Here is a 21,447-nt window from a genome sequence, read left to right as displayed (position 1 = left end):
AGAAAAACCATATAATTATCTCAAAATCCAATATACATTCCTGATAAAAATTATCAGCAAAGTACAAGTTTATTAAGATTGTAGGATACAAGGTCAATCTGCAAAAATCAAGTGTATAGCAGTACACTAGAAATGAATAATTTGAAAATGAAATTAAGAAAACAATTCCATTTACAATAGCATCAAAAAATACAATATTTAGGAATAAATTTAGCAGAAGAACTGCAAGACTTGTATACTGAAATGTTGAAAGAAACTAAAGAAGATTCAAATAAATGGAAGGATATCCCATGTTCATGGTTTGGAGGACTTAATACTGTCAATTTCCCCCAAATTGGTGTATAGATTCAGTGCAATCCCAATAAAGATTGCAGCGGGATTTTTTTTGTTTTGTTTTATAGAAAATGACAAGCTCATTCTAAAATTTATATGAGAATGCAAAGGACCTAGAAGAACCAAAACGACTTCGAAAAAGAACAAAGTTGAAGAATTCAAACTATCTGATTTCAACACTTATAAAGCTACAGTAATCAAGACATAAAAATCAATAAAACAAACAAAAAATCAATGAAACAGAATAGAGTTCAGAAACAGACCCACACACACATGATCAACTGACTTCTGATAAAGGTGCCAAGGTAATTCAATTCAGAAAGGATAATCTTTTCAGCAAATGGTGTTGGAACAACTGGATAGCCATATGTAAAAAAATTAACCTTAAGTTACACCATAAACATAATTAACTGGAAATGGATCACTGACCTAAATGAAAGGCTAATTATAAGTTATAAAACTTATTTTAATTATAAATTATAAAACCAAATTATAAAACTTTTAGAAGAAAATAGGAAAAGAGCTCAGTAACACACATTTCACAAATATTTCTTAAATATGATGTAAAAAGCACAAACTATATGGGGCTTCCATGCTGGCGCAGTGGTTAAGAATCCACCTGCCGAGGCAGGGGACATGGGTTCGAGCCCTGGTCCGGGAGGATCCCGGAGTTGCCGCGGAGCAACTGAGCCTGTGCATCACAACTGCTGAGCCTGCGCTCTAGAGCCCGCGAGCCACAGCTACTGAAGCCCGCGCACCTAGAGCCCCGTGCTCCCCAACAAGAGAAGCCACTGCAATGAGAAGCCCGTGCACCGCAACAAAAAGTAGCCCCTGCTAGCTGCAACTAAAGCCCACGTGCAGCAACAAAGACCCAGCGCAGCCATAAATAAATAAATAAATAAATAAATAAATAAATAAATAAAATTTATTTAAAAAAAAAAGAAGATATACAGATGGCAAATAAGCCTATGCAAAGATCATCAGGTTTTAGGGAAATGCAAATTAAAACACAATGAGCTATCGCTACATACTTCTTAAAAAGACTGACTATACCAAGTGGTAGGGAAGATGTGGAGCAACTGGAACTCCCCCACACCGTTGGTGGAGATGGTATGACCACTTAGAGAAAAATAGTTTGGCAATGTCTTAACAACGTAAACACACATTTATCGTATGACCCAGCCTATCCACTTGTAGATGTTTACCCTAAGGGACCTCCCCACAAAGACTTGCATAACAATGTTTATAGCAGCTTTATTTTAATAGCCCCCAAACTGAAAACAACCGAAACATCCACCAAGAGGTGACTGGATGAACAAACTGTGGTACTGCCCCCGCAACAGAATACCACCCGGCTATTGAAAGGGATAAACTATTGATACACACAATAGCATGCGTGAATTTCAAAGTAATTGAAAGAAGCCAGACCAAAAAAAAAAAAAAAAAAAAGAGTACCTACTGCATGGCTCCATTTATATAAAATTACAGAAAACGCAAACTAATCTGGAGCGACAAAAAGTAGATCGGTGGTTTCCTAGGGACAAAAGGGGAGAGAGGTGAATTGATTACAAAGAGGCACAAGAAAATCTGGGGGGCAGGGGACAACGGATATTATTTTTTGATTGTGGTGACAGTTTTATGGGTATATACCTGTGTTTCGTGTATAAGTTGTACACGTTAAATGTGTATAGGTTAATGTATGTCGATTATGCCTCAACAAAACTGTTTTTTTTAAAAGATGAGTTTAAATGTAAATATAAGTGTTAATGTTTTCTTTTCACACCCTGGGGGCTCATCTACCTCCAGGAGCCCCCCCCCCCCCCGACTTTGGAGAAAACCCTGTCCAACTTGTGCTATGTGGGCTGCGGCCTCTCCTGACACCCAGGGAGAGAGCTGGGAAACTCTTAGAAGAGGAACTCTCCACTGGAGGCAATTTCAGATGAATACCAAAATGACGGAAGAAAGATGGTGTAAATACAACCTGTAAATATAAAAACATACATTATGTGGATTGTGCATTAATTCTGTTCCTGGAAATCATCACGAGAAACTGTTAATAATGAGCACCTGGGGAGAGGAAGGGGCCGTGGGGAGTGGGCAGGGAGGGAGGCGTTCGCTTTTCACTTTGCACCTTTCTCTTGTATTTGAATTTTCAGCACTTGGTACCTAGGGTACTTTTGAAAAAATAAAATCGGGTTCCATTGGCTAGTGAGTTTATTGGTCATCTTTTGGTTTGTGTTATTCTTTTTACAAGAAGCTATCTTATAGATATTATCTGGGAGGGAGGAAGGAAGGAAGGTTGAGAAAGAGGAGGAGAGAGGATGCAAGCAAGCAATGACAGAAAGGAAAGCCATCCGCAAAACGGGGCTCGCCCAAGAGAAATTACGACCCTGGAGCTCTGGGGACAAAGGGAAAAGCATGGTGACCAAGTGAGGAAGGACAAAGTGTCCAAAGACACTGCTCATGAAAACAAAAGGAATTTGTTCTGAGAGCTAAATTTCTCGCCCACTTAAAAAACATCCAAAGAATGTACTGGCCAGGGTCTTTTTATTTTGTTATATTGTCCCCCTCCCACACAACTATCACAGAAGCTGGCAGGGAATGGAATGAGTAGGTCAGAAGGAACCACACTGTCTTGGAAACCAGCGGGAAAGAAGCTACACCTGTTTTACTTCTCTTCCAAAGTGTTTCGATCTCACTGACGGAGCTGCTCTTCTCCAGGCACTGCTGCCTGGTCAGTATGATTGGCACTGGGTTACTGGCCAGTCCTACACTAGCACAGCCAAAACATGTTTGTTAGAGAAACATGAGGTCATTTCTCGCCAGCAATTAGTTGCACAAGAATATGTTTGCTTTCAAAACCAAACTCTGCCATAAAAAAAAAAAAACCAAACTATTAGAGCTAATAAACAAGCTCAGCAAGGTTGCAGGATACACGGTCAATACACAAAAATCTGTTGTACGCCTACACACTAGCAAGGAATGATCTGAAAAGGAAAGGAAGAAAAGAATTCCACTTACGATAGTATCAAAAAGAATAAAATAATTAGGAATAAATTTAACAAAAGAAGTGTAAGACTTGTACACTGAAAACTACAAAACATTCTTGAAAGAAATTAAAGAAGATCTAAATAAATGGACAGATATCTCCTGCTCATGGATTAGAAGACTCAATATTATTAAGATGGCAGTAACACTCAAAGTCATTTACAGATTCAACACAATCACTATCGAAAGCCCAGCTGTCATTTTTGCAGAGACTAATAAGCCAATCCTAAAATTAATATGGAAATACACGAGACCCAGGATAGCAAAAACAATTTTGAAAAGAGCAAAGTTGGAGAACTCACACTTCCCAATTTCAAAACTTACTACAAGCTACCGTAATCAAGAATTTGCAGTACTGGCATAAAAACAAATATGTGTGTGTATACACACACACACACACACACACACACACACACACACACACGCACACACATATATCTCAATGGAATAGAACTGAGAGTCCAGAAATAAACTCGTACATCCATGGTCAACTGATTTTCAACAAGGGTGCCAAGATAACTCACTGTGGGAAAGAACAGTCTTTCAACAAATGGTACTGGGACAAGTGGATATCCACATGCAAAAGACTGAAGCTGTACCCCTATCTCACACCATATACAAAAATCAACTCAAAATGGATCAAAGACCTAAATGGAAATGCTAAAACTACAGAATTCTCAGAATAAAACATAACAGAGGGACTTCCCTGGTGGTGCAGTGGTTAAGAACCCGCCTGCCAATGCAGGGGACACGGGTTCAAGCACTGGTCCAGGAAGATCCCACATGCCGTGGAGCAACTAAGCCCGTGCGCCACAACTACTGAGCCTGCGCTCTAGAGCCCGCGAGCCACAACTACTGAAGCCCGCGCCTAGAGCCCGTGGCCACCGCAATGAGAAACACGCGCACTGCAACGAAGAGTAGCCCCCGCTCGCCGCAACTAGAGAAAGCCCGCGCGCAGCAACAAAGACCCAATGCAGCCAAAAATAAATAAATAAATAAACTAAATTTAAAAAAACAAACAAACATAAGGGAACATCTTCATGACCTCGGACTAGGCAGTGGTGTCTTGTTTGACATCAAAGTATAGGCAACAATAGAAAAAAACAGCTAATTAGACTTTATCAAAATTAAAAGCTTCTGTGCATCAAAGGCCACCGTCAAGAGAATGGAAAGATAACCCACAAAGTGGGAGAAAACATTTGCAAATCACACATCTGGTAAGGGTCTAATATCCAGAGTATATAAAGAACTGCAACTCAACAAAAAAATACAAACAATCCAATCAAAAAATGAGCAAAGCATTTGAAGAGATACTTCCTCAAAGAAGATATACAAATGGCCAACAAGTACAGGAGCAGGTGCTCAACATGCTTAGTCATCAGAGAAATGCAAACCCAAACCCACAAGGAGATATCACTTCACACCCACTAGTATGACTATTATCAAGAGACGGACAGTAACAGATGTTGGCAAGGATGTGGAGAAACTGGAACCCTCAGACACAGCTGGTGGGAATGTAAAATGACGCAGCCACTTCAGGAAATAGTTTGGCAGTCCTTCAAAAGGTTAAACATAGAGCCACCGTATTACCCAGCAATTCCACTCCTAAGCATATACCAGGGAGAACTAAAAACATATGTCCCCATGAACACTTGTTGTGCGAATGTTCACAGGAGTGTTACTCACAAGGGCCAGAAAGTGGAAACGACCCAAGTGTCCATCAACTGATGAATGGATATAATGTGGTACAGCCATAAAATGCAATATTATTCGGCCGTAAAAAGGAATGCTACGACATGCATGAACCTTGAAAACATTATGCTAAGTAAAAGAAGCAGGCACAAAAGGTCACATATTGTCTCATTTCATTTACATGAAATGTTCAGAATAAGCAAGTCCACTGAGACAGAAGGTAGATTAGAGGTTGCCAGGGGCTGGGAGGAGTGGGGAGTGGGCAGTGACTGCTGAGGTTTCTTTTGGGGGGTGATGAAAATGTTCCAGAATTAGATAGTGGTGATGGTTGGACAGCTCTGTGAATCATACTGAATCATACACTTTAAAAGGGTGAATTATATGGTACATGAATTATATCTAAATAACAACAATGATAACAACAATCTGTCCTGGTCTTGCCAAATATTAATGAAGCTTCACTACACCTGTAATGGCCCCCATTGTCCTCCAAGATCTGGCCCGAAACGTCCAGTCTTATCTCCTACTCAGCCCCTTAAAGGAAGCCCCACTCTCGCTGCTCCTGGCTTCCCTGGAATCTCTCCACAGCCAGGGCTATGCCCAGGGCTGCAAACCAGTAGAACTATATTCTATCTACAGTCAAATAGTCTGCAGATGGGTTCACAGTGGGGGTTTTTTGGGTTTTGTTTTTTAACAGAATTAGTTACCAACAGGAGATTTCACATAAACATCCGTATTCTGGCTACAAGAGATTCTGCTGGCTGCCTATCCAAGAGCCATGCTCCCCTTCTTCCCTAGGAAGGGAACGCTGGTTTCGTCCTGGTGTCTGCCTAGGGAAAGTGGGTCCACCCCAGTGGAGGAACCACGTCATCCCATGGTGGTGAGCCACAGCAACAGAAACAGGCTCTGGCTGTTTGAGCAGAAAACAGTTTTATTATATGTCAAAAACCAGTTGACCTTAAAGCTCATGAAGCTTAAGCTCCAGGACACCTCACCTGCACGGCCCTGCGAGTGTTCTAGGTTAGGTAGGGAAGCCAGGCTGCAATCAGCAGGCAATTCTACATGAACAGTTCTGGAAAATATCCTAAAGAGATCTAGGACAAAGAGCCCTGGTATTTACTTGGTATGATTTCTTGACTCATTCTCAGTAAATGTTCACTTTCATACTTAATTTTCCATGTAGTGAATTAGATGCTCCAGATGTTAGAATTACAAAGATTTAAAGCAGCTATTATGACTATGCTCAAGATGGTAAATGAAAATTTGCTCATATTGAATGAACAAATAAGAAATCCCAATAGAGAAACAGAAACTATAAAAGAACAATAAAGGACTAAATGGAAATTCCAAAACCAAAAATTCAAATATTTGAAAGGAGGCTGGAAAAAAGAGTCTCCTGGATTCTACCCTGGACGTATAGGATTCATGAGGCTGAAAATTCTTTAGACAAAGCCACGGTGTTCAAAGGGTACTGGCAGTTAGAAGGGGTCTTCTAGAGCCTGTGATCCAGTTCTGTCTAATGATACAAAATGGAAAGAATGTCCTGATAAAAAGAGAGAAAAAAATATAAGAAGCAATGATCTCTTATCCCTCACCCTTATCCTTTCTGCCTTGAACACTGCTGTCTTGTGAGAACATGATGATGCTTGGAGCTACAGCAGCCATTTTGCAGCCTTGAGGGGGAGTAGTGGGAAGGGAGACACAAGCTAAGCCAGAGTCCTGGTGATGCAAATCTGTTGAACATACCATGGAACAACCTGCTTCTGGATTTCTTGCCATGTGAGATGATAAACTGTTCTTAATTGGACATCTGTTACTTAGAGTCCAAATACATCCCAACTAAAACACAGCATCTCTTGAAAATGGACAGATCTGGCAACACGGAACCAGCCAGCCTCTTTAGACAGGCCAGGAGCTCTCTAGTCACTGATCTCACTAGGTCCCCACTGCAACCAAGTTTGCAATCCCTGCCCTACACGTCTTTTGAGAGATGAATCAACCGCTCCCTCTTCTACAAAGCACTTCCCGATTCCTGCCTCCCCCATCTAACTAGAAGTAGTTTCCCTGCAGTTCTGCCTCTGCCTCCTCTCTATCTCCTATTGTAATTGGACACTTAATCCCCTCCCACCTGACTATCAGCCCCCTGAGGGCAGGAACCATGCCTTATTCATCATTGTATCTCCCTCTGCCATCTAGTGAGGTACATGAACACAGGAGGCAGTCAATGTCTGTTTGCTTAATACGTGAGTAAATACTCTTACAATAAAGAATGTCGGTGTTCCAGAATATCCCATTCTCCAAGCTCATCAAGGAGCTTTTAACAGGTGACGTGTGTTGCTTCTTAAACCAGGAAAACAATTCCCACCTTACTCCAATCCTCCAGCGAACGCTGGGCTCTCAGCCCTTAGCCCCAGTCACCCGGAGCACACCCATGACGGTCAACTCTGAAGCCTGGATCCCAGGCCCCGCCAGAGACCCGGACCCACCTGGGCTCTCCCCTTACTCAGGAAGCATGCTGTGATAAAGGCGATTGTGTAAGACCTTTCCCGGGAAAATCTGGGAAGAACTTCTGGTCAGCTACATATTCCAGAAAAAGATGGAAATTTACACACCTGCAAGTCTCCCTCATTTTACAGAAGAGAAAGGCCAGGCAACTTGAAAACTGACATACCAATCACAGATCCAAAGCCCCACAGTTCTGCCCCAGAGGGCAGTGCCCCACAGAGAACAAGGACACTCAGAGCACCTCAAGTCGTTGACAAATCTGAGAAACATGACTTCCTTTTGCATCAATCCTGGATCTAATTTAACCATACAAATGCTCCCTGAACTGGCAGTTGATTTCCAGTTCCAGCTTTTGGTAGATTCTCTCCTGGCACCTGGCTCTTGACTCTGGACCTGGCCTTTACTTTTTAAAAATTATGTAAAAAACACATAATGTAAAAGTTACCATCTTAACCATTTTTTTTCATCTTAACCATTTTTAAGTGTACAGTTCAGCAGTGTTAAGTACATTCACATTGTTCACCATCACCACTACCCATTTCCAGAACTTTTTCATCATCCCAAACTGAAACTCTGTACCCATGAACAACTAACCTCCCATTCCTCTCCCCCAGCCCCTGGCAACGACCATTCTACTTTCTGTCTCTATGAATTTGACTACTCTAGGTACTTCATATAAGAGAAATCCTACAGTATTTGTCCTTTTGTGGCTGGCTTTTTTCACTTAGCATAATGTCCTCAAGGTTCATCCACGTTGTAGCATGTGACAGAATTTCCTTCCTTTTTTTTTTTTTTTTAAAGATTTTTTTGATGTGGACCATTTTTAAACGTTTCATTGAATTTGTTACAGTGTTGCTTCTGTTTTATGTTTTGGTTTTTTGTCTGTGAAGCATGTGGGATCCTGGCTCCCTGACCAGGGATGGAACCCACACCCCCTGCATTGGAAGGTGAAGTCTTAACCACTGGACCACCAGGGAAGTCCTGGAATTTCCTTTCTTTTTAAGGCTGAATAATACTCCACTGCATGTATAGACCACATTCTGCTTATCCATTCAGGCGTCAGTGGACGATTGGGATTTGGGTCCCTTCCGCCATTTGGCTGCTGTGAGTAACGCTGCTGTGAACACGGGGGTACAAATAGTCCCTGCTTTCCCTTTTTTTGCGAACCAGGCCTTTGCCTTTGCCCAAACCAATCAAGATCCTGACCTTGGGCACGGCATTCTGTGGCCCAGTCTCTATTCCAACGGGAGGGAAAGAGACATCCCCCCGCTCCCGCCCCGCCCCGCCCCCCCACGATGCCAGAGAATCGCTCTGCAGTGGAATGAGCTACCAGAGCTGAACTCAGGGGCCCGTTCCCGGCCCCACCCCCTCCTAGTGGAGGGCGAATCAGGGACAATGTGGCAAGAAGCAAAGAAGAGTGGGACGTCCCCTCTGACTCTGCGGGAGGAGACACAGACCACCTCGCGCAGGAGAAGAGTGGGACAAGGGAGCCTCTGTTCCCCAAAGGGCAGGCCTGCCGCAGAGGCGGCCACAGGGGCGCGAAAGGGCAGCCCAGGCTGCAGGGGCAGAGGTTATGCAAAGGGAGAGGAGGCCGAGACTGGCGCTATTCAGGGGACCTCAGTTAGAGGGTCCCAGGCGTAGGGGCAGGGGCGGGGGAGGGGGGAGCTGGAGGAGTCTGGAATGCTCTAATGTGACAGATGGCCCCCAGCTCAGCCAACGCCTGAAGGAGGGGAGGCAGAAAAGCAGAAATTCAAAGGGCTGGTTGCCGGTGGGGGGGGGGCGTTAATGGTGCATCATGGGTCTATAACCTTGGCCTTCAGAGCTACGTGGTTCTGTGTTTTAGCGGGAGGGTGGGCAGACTGCAGCTGGTGGGCAAGGGCGCGGTCTGGACACCTGTGGATCCCTCTCACTGTCTGCCCTAAGCAGCTTTCAATAGGTTACATGATATTTTTTGGTGCCAAAGTGTCTAGGTTCAGGCACCAAATGATGACAGCCCAGGAAGGGTGCAGCCACAAAAGGGGAAACTAATTGCTTCTGTGGAACTCTGAACATCTGAAAGGATAAAAATGACTCAGCTACTGGTGGCGCAGTGGTTAAGAATCCGCCTGCTAATGCAGGGGACACGGGTTCGAGCCCTGGTCCAGGAAGATCCCACATGCCTCGGAACAACTAAGCCCATGCGCCACAACTACTGAGCCTGCGCTCTAGAGCCCGCGAGCCACAACTACTGAGCCCACGTGCCACAACTACTGAAGCCCACGCGCCTAGAGCCCGTGCTCCGCAACAAGAGAAGCCACCGCAATGAGAAGCCCGTGCACCACAACGAAGAGTAGCCCCCGCTCGCCGCAACTAGAGAAAGCCTGCGTGCAGCAACGAAGACCCAATGCAGCCAAAAATAAGTAAATAAACTAAAAAAATAAAACAAATAAAAATAACTTAAGTGTATCCCTTACACATCAAGACCAAGGTACAGACTCAAGGCTCTCACTCCAGCCCAGTCCAAACTTAGGGGCTCCTCTGATGCCCTAGGAGCTGAGGAGGGCTGCGAGTTGGGGCACAGCTTCAGGGCCCTCCCCCTTGGTGACTCCAACCCAAAGAGCTTCCCTGATTTGATGCAGATGTTCCTGGAACCCACCCAAGCAAATTGGGGCTCTCAGGAAGAAGTTGGAGGCAAGCTGTCCTTGTAAATCCAGAGAACCCACCTTCCAGACTGTTCCGGGATCCTAAGTCTGTGAAGTCAGCCTGGACTTGGCCCCGGTGACATGGATCTGAGGCCAGATAAGGTGCTGGGGAGCCTGTTGGCTCAGCTTTTTACTAATGCAGGAGCCAAAGCCAAAGATGGCCTGATGTCTCCGTGTCCCGGTGATGCAACATCCCCACTAGCACCTCGCCCACACACTGGGCTGGGGCGGTGCGGGGCTGAGAGCTGAGTACTATGTAGGCTCTCGAGCTTGGGTACCCAGCACGCAAGCTGCCGCCCTGCACCCGAGGTACTGACCAGACTGACGGAAGAGTCCATCCACGCTGAGGTCCCACAGGAGAACAAAGGCTCCCAAAGAAGTTTCTGGAGGCCATGTCAGCAGCTAGGAGGAGAAAAAAACAGGTTAGCTGGGTCATTCCTATGGAGTAATAGCAGAAACCTTTATTACGCCATATTAAATAAGTCCCATTTAATCCTCACAAATCCACACGGTAGAAGGATATTGTCATTATTGCTACTTTACAGATGAAGAAACCAAGCTCAGAGAGGTCAAGCAACTTCCCTAGGGTCACAGAGCAACGAAGCAGAAAAGCCAGGATTCAATCCCAGGTCTATGTGACTTGAAATCTCCTACTCTGTCCACCTCCCTGTGTGGGAGTCTTGGTCCTTCTGCCCCTCACTCCCTGTGGTCACAGCCATGCCCCTCCAGGGCAGGAACCGGTGTAGGGAAGAGAAAGAGCTCAGAAGCACTGACTACAGTCAGCTGTACAAGGTAAAGTGCGGCCCCTCTTCGTGACCCTCACATCACTTCCGGGTCAGTGCCTTAACTCTGAACATCTGAGCCTCGGGAGACCACTGGCTCTGGGAGGTCCTTGGTACTGAGTGCGGATCCTCAACAAGCTGGTGGGGGGAGGGTGGGCAGGGCACCCACCTGACTCAAACTCACTGGGATTCTTATTCGAACACTCCTTGAGTCTGTGGTCGCAGCTGGGGATTTGGAATGTGAACAGAGTGTGACATGGAGACGTGCACCCTCCCCACCAGCGCCATCCAGTCTGGGGACACACAGGCGAGGCCAGGCCACGCCGTGCAGCACACCATCCTCCCTCCGGAGAGTGCTGAGGAAAGCCCGCTGCAGTGGGCGCTCCGGGCACTGCCCCTTCAGGACTGAGGCTCCCACCCCCACGGGCTGGGCACTGCTGCTGGCCGAGGGCCCTGAGCCGAGTGCTGCTCTGGGCATTGACCTCGGACAGAGGGAGTCCCTCACCCAAGGTCACACCCCCCTCTCCAAGTGCAGCCTTCGTCTGATAACTAGCCGATGCTGGGGTCCAAAGGCCAGGACCCCTTGCCTCAAATGGGACAACTCTAAAGGGTAATCCCAGTTCCAGAGTCCCCCAGGACTGGCCGTGGCCTGTCTTGCATTTGCTTTGCTACTCAGCTTCTCCTTCTGCCCCGGCCCTGCTGCCCTCCCTCCCTCACAGGGGTGGCTTCCTGCTTCCCAAGGATCTGACCTAAGACACCAGAACCCTGCCTCCCTCTTCCTTTCCTAACTTTTTCATAGTTGAACACGTGATCGTTCCCCAACAAGAATATAAATTCACTGACAGCATAAGCTTCCTGCTTTTGTCCACCCTCCCCAGCAAGGCTCACCTGGGAAGCATACACTAGGGCTCCAGTGACGAGCTCACATAATTCATGAGCACTAAGGCTGAAGCCTACTCACCCAGCGCCCACTGTTCACCCCACTGAAGCCCCTGGCTTCAGGGAGGGAGGCGGGCAGCAGGAACTAGTCCCCATGGGGACGCAGGATGGCCTTTCCAAAGAGACAGTTGAAGGAGCAGGGTTGGAGCGGTCTGCCCAACTCCCCCACCCCCTAGCTCTCAGAATCAACCCCAGGTATGCATGTGGGACCTCAGCAGCCCTGTGAGCCTGCTCCCCTAGCTGCCTTTGATTGGGGGTGGTCACTGAACTCCTCTTAGGCCAACCAGACTCTCTTTCCTGGGAATTTACTTAACCATGGAGCCTGGGGTACAGAGAGAAGCCGAAAGCCTGTCCTAGCATCCCGACCGTTGTACAACTTGGTTCCAGCTCGTCCTGAGGCCCAGCTGTATCCCTGCCCTTGGATCCCACGAACCACCCCTGCACCTTCATCGGAGCGCCACCCACCCCAGCAGCTTCAGGCAGCCCCCGTGGATTTGTGCCTCTCACTAACAGCGTGCGGTTCTGAAGTACGCGGAGCCCCACGGCCACGTTCTACGCATCTAGCTGGGACACCATTTCCAGAACCTTTCTGTCCCTACAGCTCAGCACGTAGCCTGTCCTGAACCAAGGTCTGCAAAGGAACCAATGCTACTGTTGCTGTGGGAAAATGTTTCAAGTGACAAGAAAACCAAAACCTCGGAAGTGAAACATCAGAACCCATCCTAAAGCCTGTAGTGTGATCATGTGAGTGGCAGACAGCAGCTGCCCTGCTCCTCCTTCCCCTCCGGAGACAAAGATGTTGGGCAGGGTCTCCCCCAGAAGAGGCCCCCAAGGCCAAGTGCACCCCTTTCACTGATCTGACTTCAGCCGTGGGCAGGGAGAGGAGGAGCTTTGTTTCTCCTTGCTGAAGATGGAGAACCTGACCTCTGTGCTAACTTCATTTCTTCCAGATGATGCCCAGACCCTGGGCAGAACCTTGGGGGACTCTAAGGACAAGGCAGGTCACAGGATTTCCTCACTCAGCCTTCACGTGGGACTACCGGCCCCAGTTTACAGAGTAGAAACTGAGGCACGGAGCTGATGTTAAATAACTCCCCAAGTCACACAGTAGTATGTGGAGGAGCAGGGGTCCTCTGCTCTAGGCGACCCCCCCCCGCCAGGTGACAGAGGTGGGGGAAGAGACAGGGCGGGGCTCGCTCACGCCTCCACGCCGTGTCAGGGTCACACAAGGACCCTCTGTGGGCGACATCTCAGACCGGCTCTTTGTGCCTCCGACGCCCAACTTTGCGTCTGTCGAGCACTGTGCAAGGAGAAAGAAGCTGCACTGACTGTGGACAGAGAATAATGGCTGCTCTGTTCCCTGTGTGGCCTGGGCCTGGGGGAGGGGCAGCGAAGGGTGGATGGGAAGGACCCCAGAGGGAAGAAGAGAGAGCCAGAGGGCTCTCTCTGGAAGGCAGCCAGTCTGCCGAGGCCGAGGAGTTCCGAGAACAATCCACCCCGCATGGTGGCTCTAATTTACGGCTGGGGTCCAGGCTCCAACTGGCAGGAATGGGACCAGCTGGAACTTGGGACCCGCCGGTCCCCGGGCAAGGGAAGGTCCTGGGTGGGGGCCAAGGCTGCATCCCCGTGCCCTGCCTTCAGATCCCAGCAGCTGGTCCCCGGGCTTTCCCTGCTGGCTTCTGTCTTTCTCAGTGCAAAGGTTCTGAGCCCCGGGCAGAATGCATGTCCCCCTGGCAGCAACCAGAAGGGAAGGGTGGGGAAGACAGAGCAGCTGTTCTAGGCTTTTCCAGCCGACCTACAACTCCACAGCGGGAGGCAAACACCCGAGCACCCCAGCTCAAAATTCACCAGGGCCCTCACGCCTGCAAGGCTGCTGCAGGGCTGTGCTCCCGCTGCCCATGGGACAAGGGCCAGGACCTGTGACTTGGAGATGAGCCTGGACACAATGCGAGCACCTGCTGAATGGCCCGGCCGAATCACACAGAGGGCCTCTGGGGGCAAAGCAACACCCTGTGAGGCACATGCTCTGGGGGGACCGGAATGAGACCACAGGCCGGTCCCTGCACCTCCCTGACTCCGTCATCACAAGCCTCCCTCCCTCCTCCAGCCTCAGCTGGGACAAACCCAGCAGCACCCAAGGCCAGAAGAGGGTGGGTGCCCAGCCCCTCCTGCCAGCAGCCCTGCCCAGGCTGTTGTGCCGGCACGCTCCCGCCACCTGGCGGCAGGCCGCGGTCCTCACCTGGAACAGCCACCGGAGCAGTGGCACGGGGTGGTGGCCCGAGGTCAGGTAGAGGCTGCTCAGGAGGCCGCTGCGCAGGAAGGAGAGCTGCTGGGCCAGCGGGGAGCTGTGGGAGCGAAGGGACAGAGGGGCGAGATCAGGGAGGTAGCCTTCTCAACACGCCTGTCTCCACGAGGCTGGGTTGCGGGGCATGGTTCAGATTTCCGCTTCACCGGGATGCTAGAAGCACGTCAGTCACTGCTCTGGACAAAACTGCTGGTGGAGCCCTGGTGCAAGCATCCGCTGGAAGGTAAAACAACCCATGGCACCATGAGAATCACCTGCTGTCCACAAACACGTCACAGTGGGGTTTTTTTTTCTTTGGTTGGTTTTGGTTTTTCTTTGGCCACGCCGTGCAGCACACGGGATCTTAGTTCCCCAACCAGGGATCGAACCCGGGCCACGGAAGTGAAAGTACTAAGTCCCAACCACTGGACTGCCAGGGAACTCCCTTCACAGTGCTTTAAACACACGACTGAGGAATACAGTTTGTCCTTCCCGTTTGACGGGGGTGGGAGGAAACTGAGGCATTTACCAGGGTTGTGAAAAGGACTTGCGTTGCAATGAGGAGAGGGCCTGGGAGCGGCACCTCTTAGCCAAGGGCTCCAGGCTGCAGCGGGCGGACAGAATTACCCGTGGGGCCCACGTGGAGCCAGCATCCGGGGTCTGGTTACACAGAGTGTGTCTGCCCTGTCTTGTGTTTTTCCGAAACAAAGGGGACACCTGAGAAGATGGGAAAGTAACAGAAAGGGGCCCAAGACAGGGAAGTTTGGGGAAGGAAATAACAACCAAGGGTGCCATGTGGGGTTCTTTGGAAACCACATGAGCAGCGACGGTCCCAGGGTCAAGGGGGAAGGGTGCTCAGACTCTCCATGCTCCTGGGGCCCTAACCTGTGATTCCATTCCCGACTGGATCCGGTGGGCCTTTCCCTCCCGCCAGGAGCTGCTGGCGTGGAGAGGAGCCCTGCTTTGAGTACACTGTTGCTCCGACAGATCATCTGGACCCACAGGATCCCAGGTCCCTGTACAACGAGGAGTTGACCTATTTTGCGTGGTTTTAGGGCCTCTGGTGGAAGGTGTTTCATTTCCGAGGGGCTGGCTAGACTTCATCACCCTCTTGTAGTCCTGGGCGTCCCGTGGAGGCTGGGTGTGGGGTAGGATTCTCCTACTCGGTCCGTGTTTGGTGAATGCCTCTTTGCTCTCTTTCTAGATAACGTCCTGAAGGCAATTAATAAGGATTCCAGAAAATGAAGAAGTAACTTCATGTTTGTTCTTCTTTTTTAATGGCCAAATCCAGGCAAAGAACATTTCAGACAGCATTTAAAGTCATGACTCTAGAGAGAAATTTCCTCGGTCGGCCCAACCTCCTCCTTAATCTGCCAGGAACAGAATGCTCCAAAACAAAGATTCTCCTCGGAGCCAAGCTGCTGTCTGCTTGAGTATATCCAGGCAATTTACAAATTGTATATGTGTTTTTTTTTTTTTTTTTCAAATCATTTAGGTTCAGAGGAGAAAGCAGCTTTGTTCCTGTGCTTGTGAAGCTGGCCGTTCTAAAGCAGTCCTTTATTTGTACATACAAACACGTGTGCACCCCAGGGCTGCTGGCACACACCACTCTGCTCCACGTGCTCAGTCACACGGATACTTTCATGGACTGACCCCCGCGATGCATGCGTGGTTCAAGCACAGCACCCCGAACACGGACAATACCCAAGCACACCGTGTCTGGAGGGCCTCACAAATTGGCAGGATCTGGCCAGGGGCCATGTGGTAAGGAGGCTGGCGCTCTGGGGACTCTAGGAGACTCTGGCTCTGGCATTCTGCTCGGGGGGCACCCGCCAGCTTCTCAGTAGGGGAATTGATTGTACAAGCCCCTGTAGGCTCAGATAAACACATTTCCGACTGCTGCTCAGAGGGAGAGATACCCCTTGGGTGACAATGTCTCCCTTCTGCTACACCACTCTGCAGTGCAGTTTCTGCCAGAGAAATGATCAGTCTGCCTCGGAGTTCACTGCTGCTGAGCTAGGCTTAGTCTGTAAGACCAGGAGCTGGAGATACGCCGAAAGGGCACGGTCCGGCTGTGCCTCGAAGCGAATGGCTTTCAAGGAATTCTGTGCCGACAGCTAGATGAGACGCGAGCAATCTCCTCCGAGGGAGCTCGGCGTGAGGGCAGTGCTGCCTTGCCTCGGCTGCACCACGAGTCCCGTCACCACTCGGTGGAAGGACAGGCCGGCGGCAGAAGGAACCTCCCGCTTGGTGGAAGGGTGGGGATGGGCCTGGCGTGCAGACACCGCCCTGATCTGAGGCAGGAGGAGAGTCTGCACGGCAGCACGTGGGGAGGCCTGGAGGAGAAGGGAAGCGGGTGGCAGGTGTGCGCGCTGCAAACTCAGACACCGCGGGTTACAGAATCAACTGCTGTCAGATTTACACAAATCCACGGCGTGTCCACAAGCCAAGAATGCTGACACCGGGTCCAGGTGAGTGCCTGTGCTTGTGGCAAAGCCAAGGCCAAGGTCAGAAGTTATCCTGAGAATGTCAGCATGTCGTGGAGCAAGAAGGGGAGGAGCAGAGCCTCCTGTTGGGCGGCAGATGCCAGGCAGGCCCAGCTGAGCGCGAAGCCCCAGCTGCCAACCCTGAGGATCCCGGCGGGGGGAGGTCCCCATCCGGACAAGGAGCGGCCACAGTCAGAATGCGCTAATCCCCAGCCACCGCGGCAAGGACACGGGGCCACAGGAACAGAAGGAAGGAAGGTCGCGGGGGGCGGAGGTGATCAGCCCAAAAGGGGAATCACACAAAGGCCCTAGCCTGGGTCAGCACGTTGGGCTCCTGGCGGAGCTCCGACCTTCTGCTTGGACTGTGGGTTCCTGATAAGGCCCACGTCAGGACCCCTCCAGCCCCCATCTCTAGTCTATTTTATGGGCAGCCGTCCCAGAGGGCGAAGTCTCTAAATGCCTCGGGAATCCCAAGTGATGGCAGAGGGCTAAACAGCGAGTGCCGTTATTTATACAGTATCAGTTTCCGCGCCTTTGCCAGGCTACCCAAATGTTAGCTTAAGTGAAATGCCGAGGAAAAGAACAGCAACAGATAGCGGCCCAAGCGCTCATCCCTGCTCCTCTTCGTTTTCCTTCCTTTGTTTAAACATCAGTGAGCGCCACGCTGGTTAGCAGCCCAGGGATCCCAGCAACAACCCGGCTGGCCACTTCTGCTGGCTCTGGATTTTGGGGGCAGGCGCAGCCAGCTGGGCAGCTCAGCCCCGTCCACACTCTGTAACTGCTGGACTTATTTCACCCGGGCTTCCCCCCGGCAAAACAGGAGCTGGGGCCTGGGCCTCGGGGAGGTCCGGTGCACGTGCATCATTCACACCGTGAAGCCCCGACCCACCCCCTTCCCTGCCCACTGAAGCCATTGCGGAGGGAGGTCCCCGCTGGCTTATCAGGTACCCCGAGAACAAACTGCAAACACCTCACGGGGAGAGCGGCCGGTGCACCCAGATGACAGACATGGGTCCTGACGCTCCCGCACACACTGCGGGGGCCCGGGGGGGGGCCCAGGGTACTTCAGCGGGCAATCTCCACGCCCCCCCAGCTGGCCCCCATGGCACTGGCTCCTGCCTTGGAGCTGCCTGTGGGCGCGGGTCCTACAGCTTTTCCACTCGGGGCTGGGGGGGGATTAGAGGAGGAGGAAAAAGTTCAGACCCTGGTACCAGCGTCTGTCACAGCATGTGACTTTGGTCCCAGGAACCGACCTGAGGTCACACGTCCAGCCAGGTGACAAACGAGACAGGATGGCCCGGGCCACCTCCAGTCCCACAGCTGTGGGTTCTGGGAGGAGATTTCTTGCAATGTAAACCTGTGTAGGTCCGAGCCGGGAGGACCAGGCCCTGCGCCCTCCCTCGCTCCGCAATCTGAGACAAACTGCTGTCTTAATCTGTGCCAAGATTTCCCACTTTGTGCGGTGGAAAGAAAGACAATATCCCTCTTCACCGAACAGCAAGAAGAAGCGAATCTACTTCAAGAAGTGATTTTTAAAAATCTCCTTCACTTCTCCCCCCAAACCTCTAATGATAAAAACGATACATGTTTGTCACAGAAAGTGTGGAAAATACAGAGGAGTCTAATGAGGAGAATAAAAGTCATCTGCAAACTCACAAAGTGTTCACTTTTTCTCCGGTGAGAAATTGAACCATACTGTTCTTTGAGAGATCAAGTAACATTTTCTTCTTCCTCCATCTTCATGCTTCCGGCTGCGCACAACGGGATAATTATTGAACGGCTAGCAAGTAATCCTCACTCTTGTGTCTGGGCTTGAAGTCCTTGGCACAAACAGGAAATAAAGGATGACCCACCCCCCTCCCCAGGCTAAAGGGTGACCTTCAGGAAGTGGCCCTTCCCCAGTGCATGGCAGGCGCCCCCTGACCTGGCCGCGGGCAGGGCGCGGGCATTCCTCCAGGAAGCCCCGTGAGCCAGGCCCTGCAGCCCCATCTCTGCTCTGCTTCGTGAGCAAACCTGAGGGCGCAGGGTCTGGATTCCCCGCTCCAGGGAAGCTGGCTGGCCACCTGGCCCCATTTGGCATGGCCGCTCGGATCCCAGGCCACCGCACCATGGGCCATCTCATCTGTCAAACACTTCCTGCCGGCCGTCCAGCCTGGGACAGAAAACCTGCTGTTGGCACAAAGCCCGAGGAGAAGCAGCTCAGGAAGCCGCCTGCCTTTCCCCTCTTACCTCTTCCACTGCCGTGAAGCCGTGCTCTGTCCCTCTCCTTCCTCCAGCTCCACTATCTTTCTTCTTTCCCTTCATTCCTTCCCCCCCACCTTTCCATCATCTCTTTATTAGAAATATTTTCAATTTGGCAATGGGAACTTCTACCAATATTCATACCCTCAGACCCAATCACCTCAGGTCACATCCAGGGACCTATTCCAGAACTGCAGGCAAAATATTTCTGTATAAGGATACTCTCTACCACATTGTTTACAATGGGGGGAATAATTGGAAACAACCTGTATGTTGAGAAAAATGAGGAAAATGGTTAAATACGTTCGGGCATCAATGCCATGGGATATAGTTTCACCATTAACATTTCTTTGTCTAATTGCAACATTTGGGCCTTGTTTGGATCCTGATTTCAACAACATATTAAAAAACACTTAAAAGACAATCAAGGAAATCTGAATGCTGACTGATATTAATGCTATTAAGAAATTCCTATATTTTTTAGGTGTACTAATGTATTGAAGTTTTGTCTAAAGATAGAGTCTTTTAGAGACACAGACTGAAGTACTTACAGAATTAAATTGTATGTGTCTGGGATTTGCTTAAAAATAATCCTGAGGGGACAACATTAGTGGGCAGGGGTAGAGATGAACCAAGATTGGCTTTGAGTTGGTAACTGATGTTGAGTGATGGGTACATGGAGGTACACTCTACTTTTATGTATGTTTGAAACTTCCCATGATAAAGAGTTTTAAAGGAAACACATCAAAACATTGTTATCTTTCTATTATAAAATAAGATGGACTAGTGGGAAAACAGAACAAGATTCCTGCATTCCAGTGCTAATGTGGCCCCAACCTCCACGTGCCTTACAGGCTGGGGCAGGGGTTGGGGGGGGCGCTGGTGGCCTCTCCTCCATCCCCTCGCCGCCAAGGCCCAGCAGGGCACCAGCCTCCTGGAGGGCCGCTGCACTGTATCTTGCGCGCTTTCTCTCTCTCTTATTCTTAGACATGTGAACTCACAGTTGCAAGCATTGCATGGTATTGTGGTAAAGTTTTCAAAAATCCCCTAAAAAATCAACATAGTCAGGGGTTATGTGATAATGACCATGAACACCTTCTAATGAGAGGAGGACCAGGGTGGCTGTCCTAACGTTATACAGAGTGTACCTGGGGCTGGGGACAAACTTTTCAGGGTCAGCATCACACACAGACCCAAGGAGGAGGAGGAAGTGGCCATGACAGGCTCTGGAGAACTGCTGGATGGCCGGGAAAGTGGCTCCAGTGTTGATGGAGACATAACCCCAAAGCATGTATGATGGGTGTGACCAGAGCCGTTCCATGAAACTGGGGCATGGGGGAGGAAGAGGCAACACAATCACAGAACAGATGCCTAATATCTGCTGTAATGTAAGATTTTTTTAAAGTGTGTACATCTAAATTAGTAAATGAAATATTATAAGTAGATGCGTGCTATTTCATCTGTTTCCCTAAAAGCTGACATATCCAAGTTGGCAAAACACAGCTTTGGATTGCCTCATTTGGGGTGGTCCTTACCACGGGGTTCCCTGAGGGAGGGGCCTGGTAACGCCGCGCCGGTGTTTACCTGAGGAACAGCTCTTCCAGGCGGCTCCGTGGCTTCAGGTGTGAACAGTCCAGGGTGCGGGGCAGAGGGTGATGCCGGGGTGGAAACACAGTCTCGCCTGGATGTACTGCCGGGATGACCCGCAGTGACACGGAGAACCTCTCCACCAGCTTCCTGGCAAAGCAAGGGGCAGGAGAGCCGGGCGTCAGCAGGCACACCTGGTCTGCAGCCTGGAGGGAGGCCAGGGAGGACCAGATGGCTGCCCCCGCCCTGCAGCCCCCGCCTGGTGGAGACCAGACCAGGGACACGGCGCCACCTGCCGACGGAGGGAGAGCCCGAGAGATGCAGACTGAGGAGCCCTTCCCCCTCCCACTCCCTGTCAGACCCCAACCCCTCCCTCAGGGCCTTAGTCCAGGAGCCAGAATCCTGGTCCCAAATCCTGCCCCACCCATGGGCTCTGTTCAAACTTTCACTGAGTGCCCACGACTGCGGGTGTCAGGCGCTGAAGGATGAGTCAGGCGTGGGTTGCCCTTGCACGGCCAGGAAAAGTGTGACGGGATCACGGCAATGCCCTCCAGCAAGGGGACCAGCCTCAGAGCCGCCACACGGTGCCTCGAGGGGAAGAGGAGAGAAGCGCTGGGCGGGCGCAGCAGGTCAGGGAGGGTCCCTGCTCGGAAGCTCCCTCTGAGCAGCGTCCTCAAGCTCCCGTGAGCAGGAGGACTCTCCAGGGAGCCTGCTAAACGCAGACACCCAGGCCCACGCTGCCCTGAGAGGCTCATTTAGTGGATCAGAGCTGGGCCCCACGGACAGGTTAGAAACAGGGAGAAAGAGAGGGGGTACATTCCGACTCTATGGGCACGCATCTAAGGGAGGCGGTGAAGAGGATTCCTAAG

The 21,447-nt window shown here is 50.2% G+C and overlaps 1 protein-coding gene across 1 annotated transcript in view; it reads right to left on the bottom strand.

The window, feature by feature from the left end:
• The window catches only part of FAM178B (family with sequence similarity 178 member B), an 86,316-nt gene that overhangs the window by 54,354 nt on the left and 10,515 nt on the right, over positions 1 to 21,447 (bottom strand). Inside the window, exons 4-6 of the mRNA XM_082356199.1 lie at positions 20,576 to 20,728; positions 14,220 to 14,325; positions 10,577 to 10,661 (exon numbers count right to left, since the gene is read on the bottom strand). Coding sequence (XP_082212325.1) covers positions 10,577 to 10,661; positions 14,220 to 14,325; positions 20,576 to 20,728 — 344 coding nt within the window. The remainder of the gene's footprint in view (positions 1 to 10,576; positions 10,662 to 14,219; positions 14,326 to 20,575; positions 20,729 to 21,447) is intronic.

The sequence above is a fragment of the Balaenoptera borealis genome (assembly GCF_965194805.1).
Source record: "Balaenoptera borealis genome assembly, chromosome: 15".
NCBI classification, from domain to species: Eukaryota; Metazoa; Chordata; class Mammalia; order Artiodactyla; family Balaenopteridae; genus Balaenoptera; species Balaenoptera borealis.
This window is presented reverse-complemented; position numbering and strand designations above follow the sequence as displayed.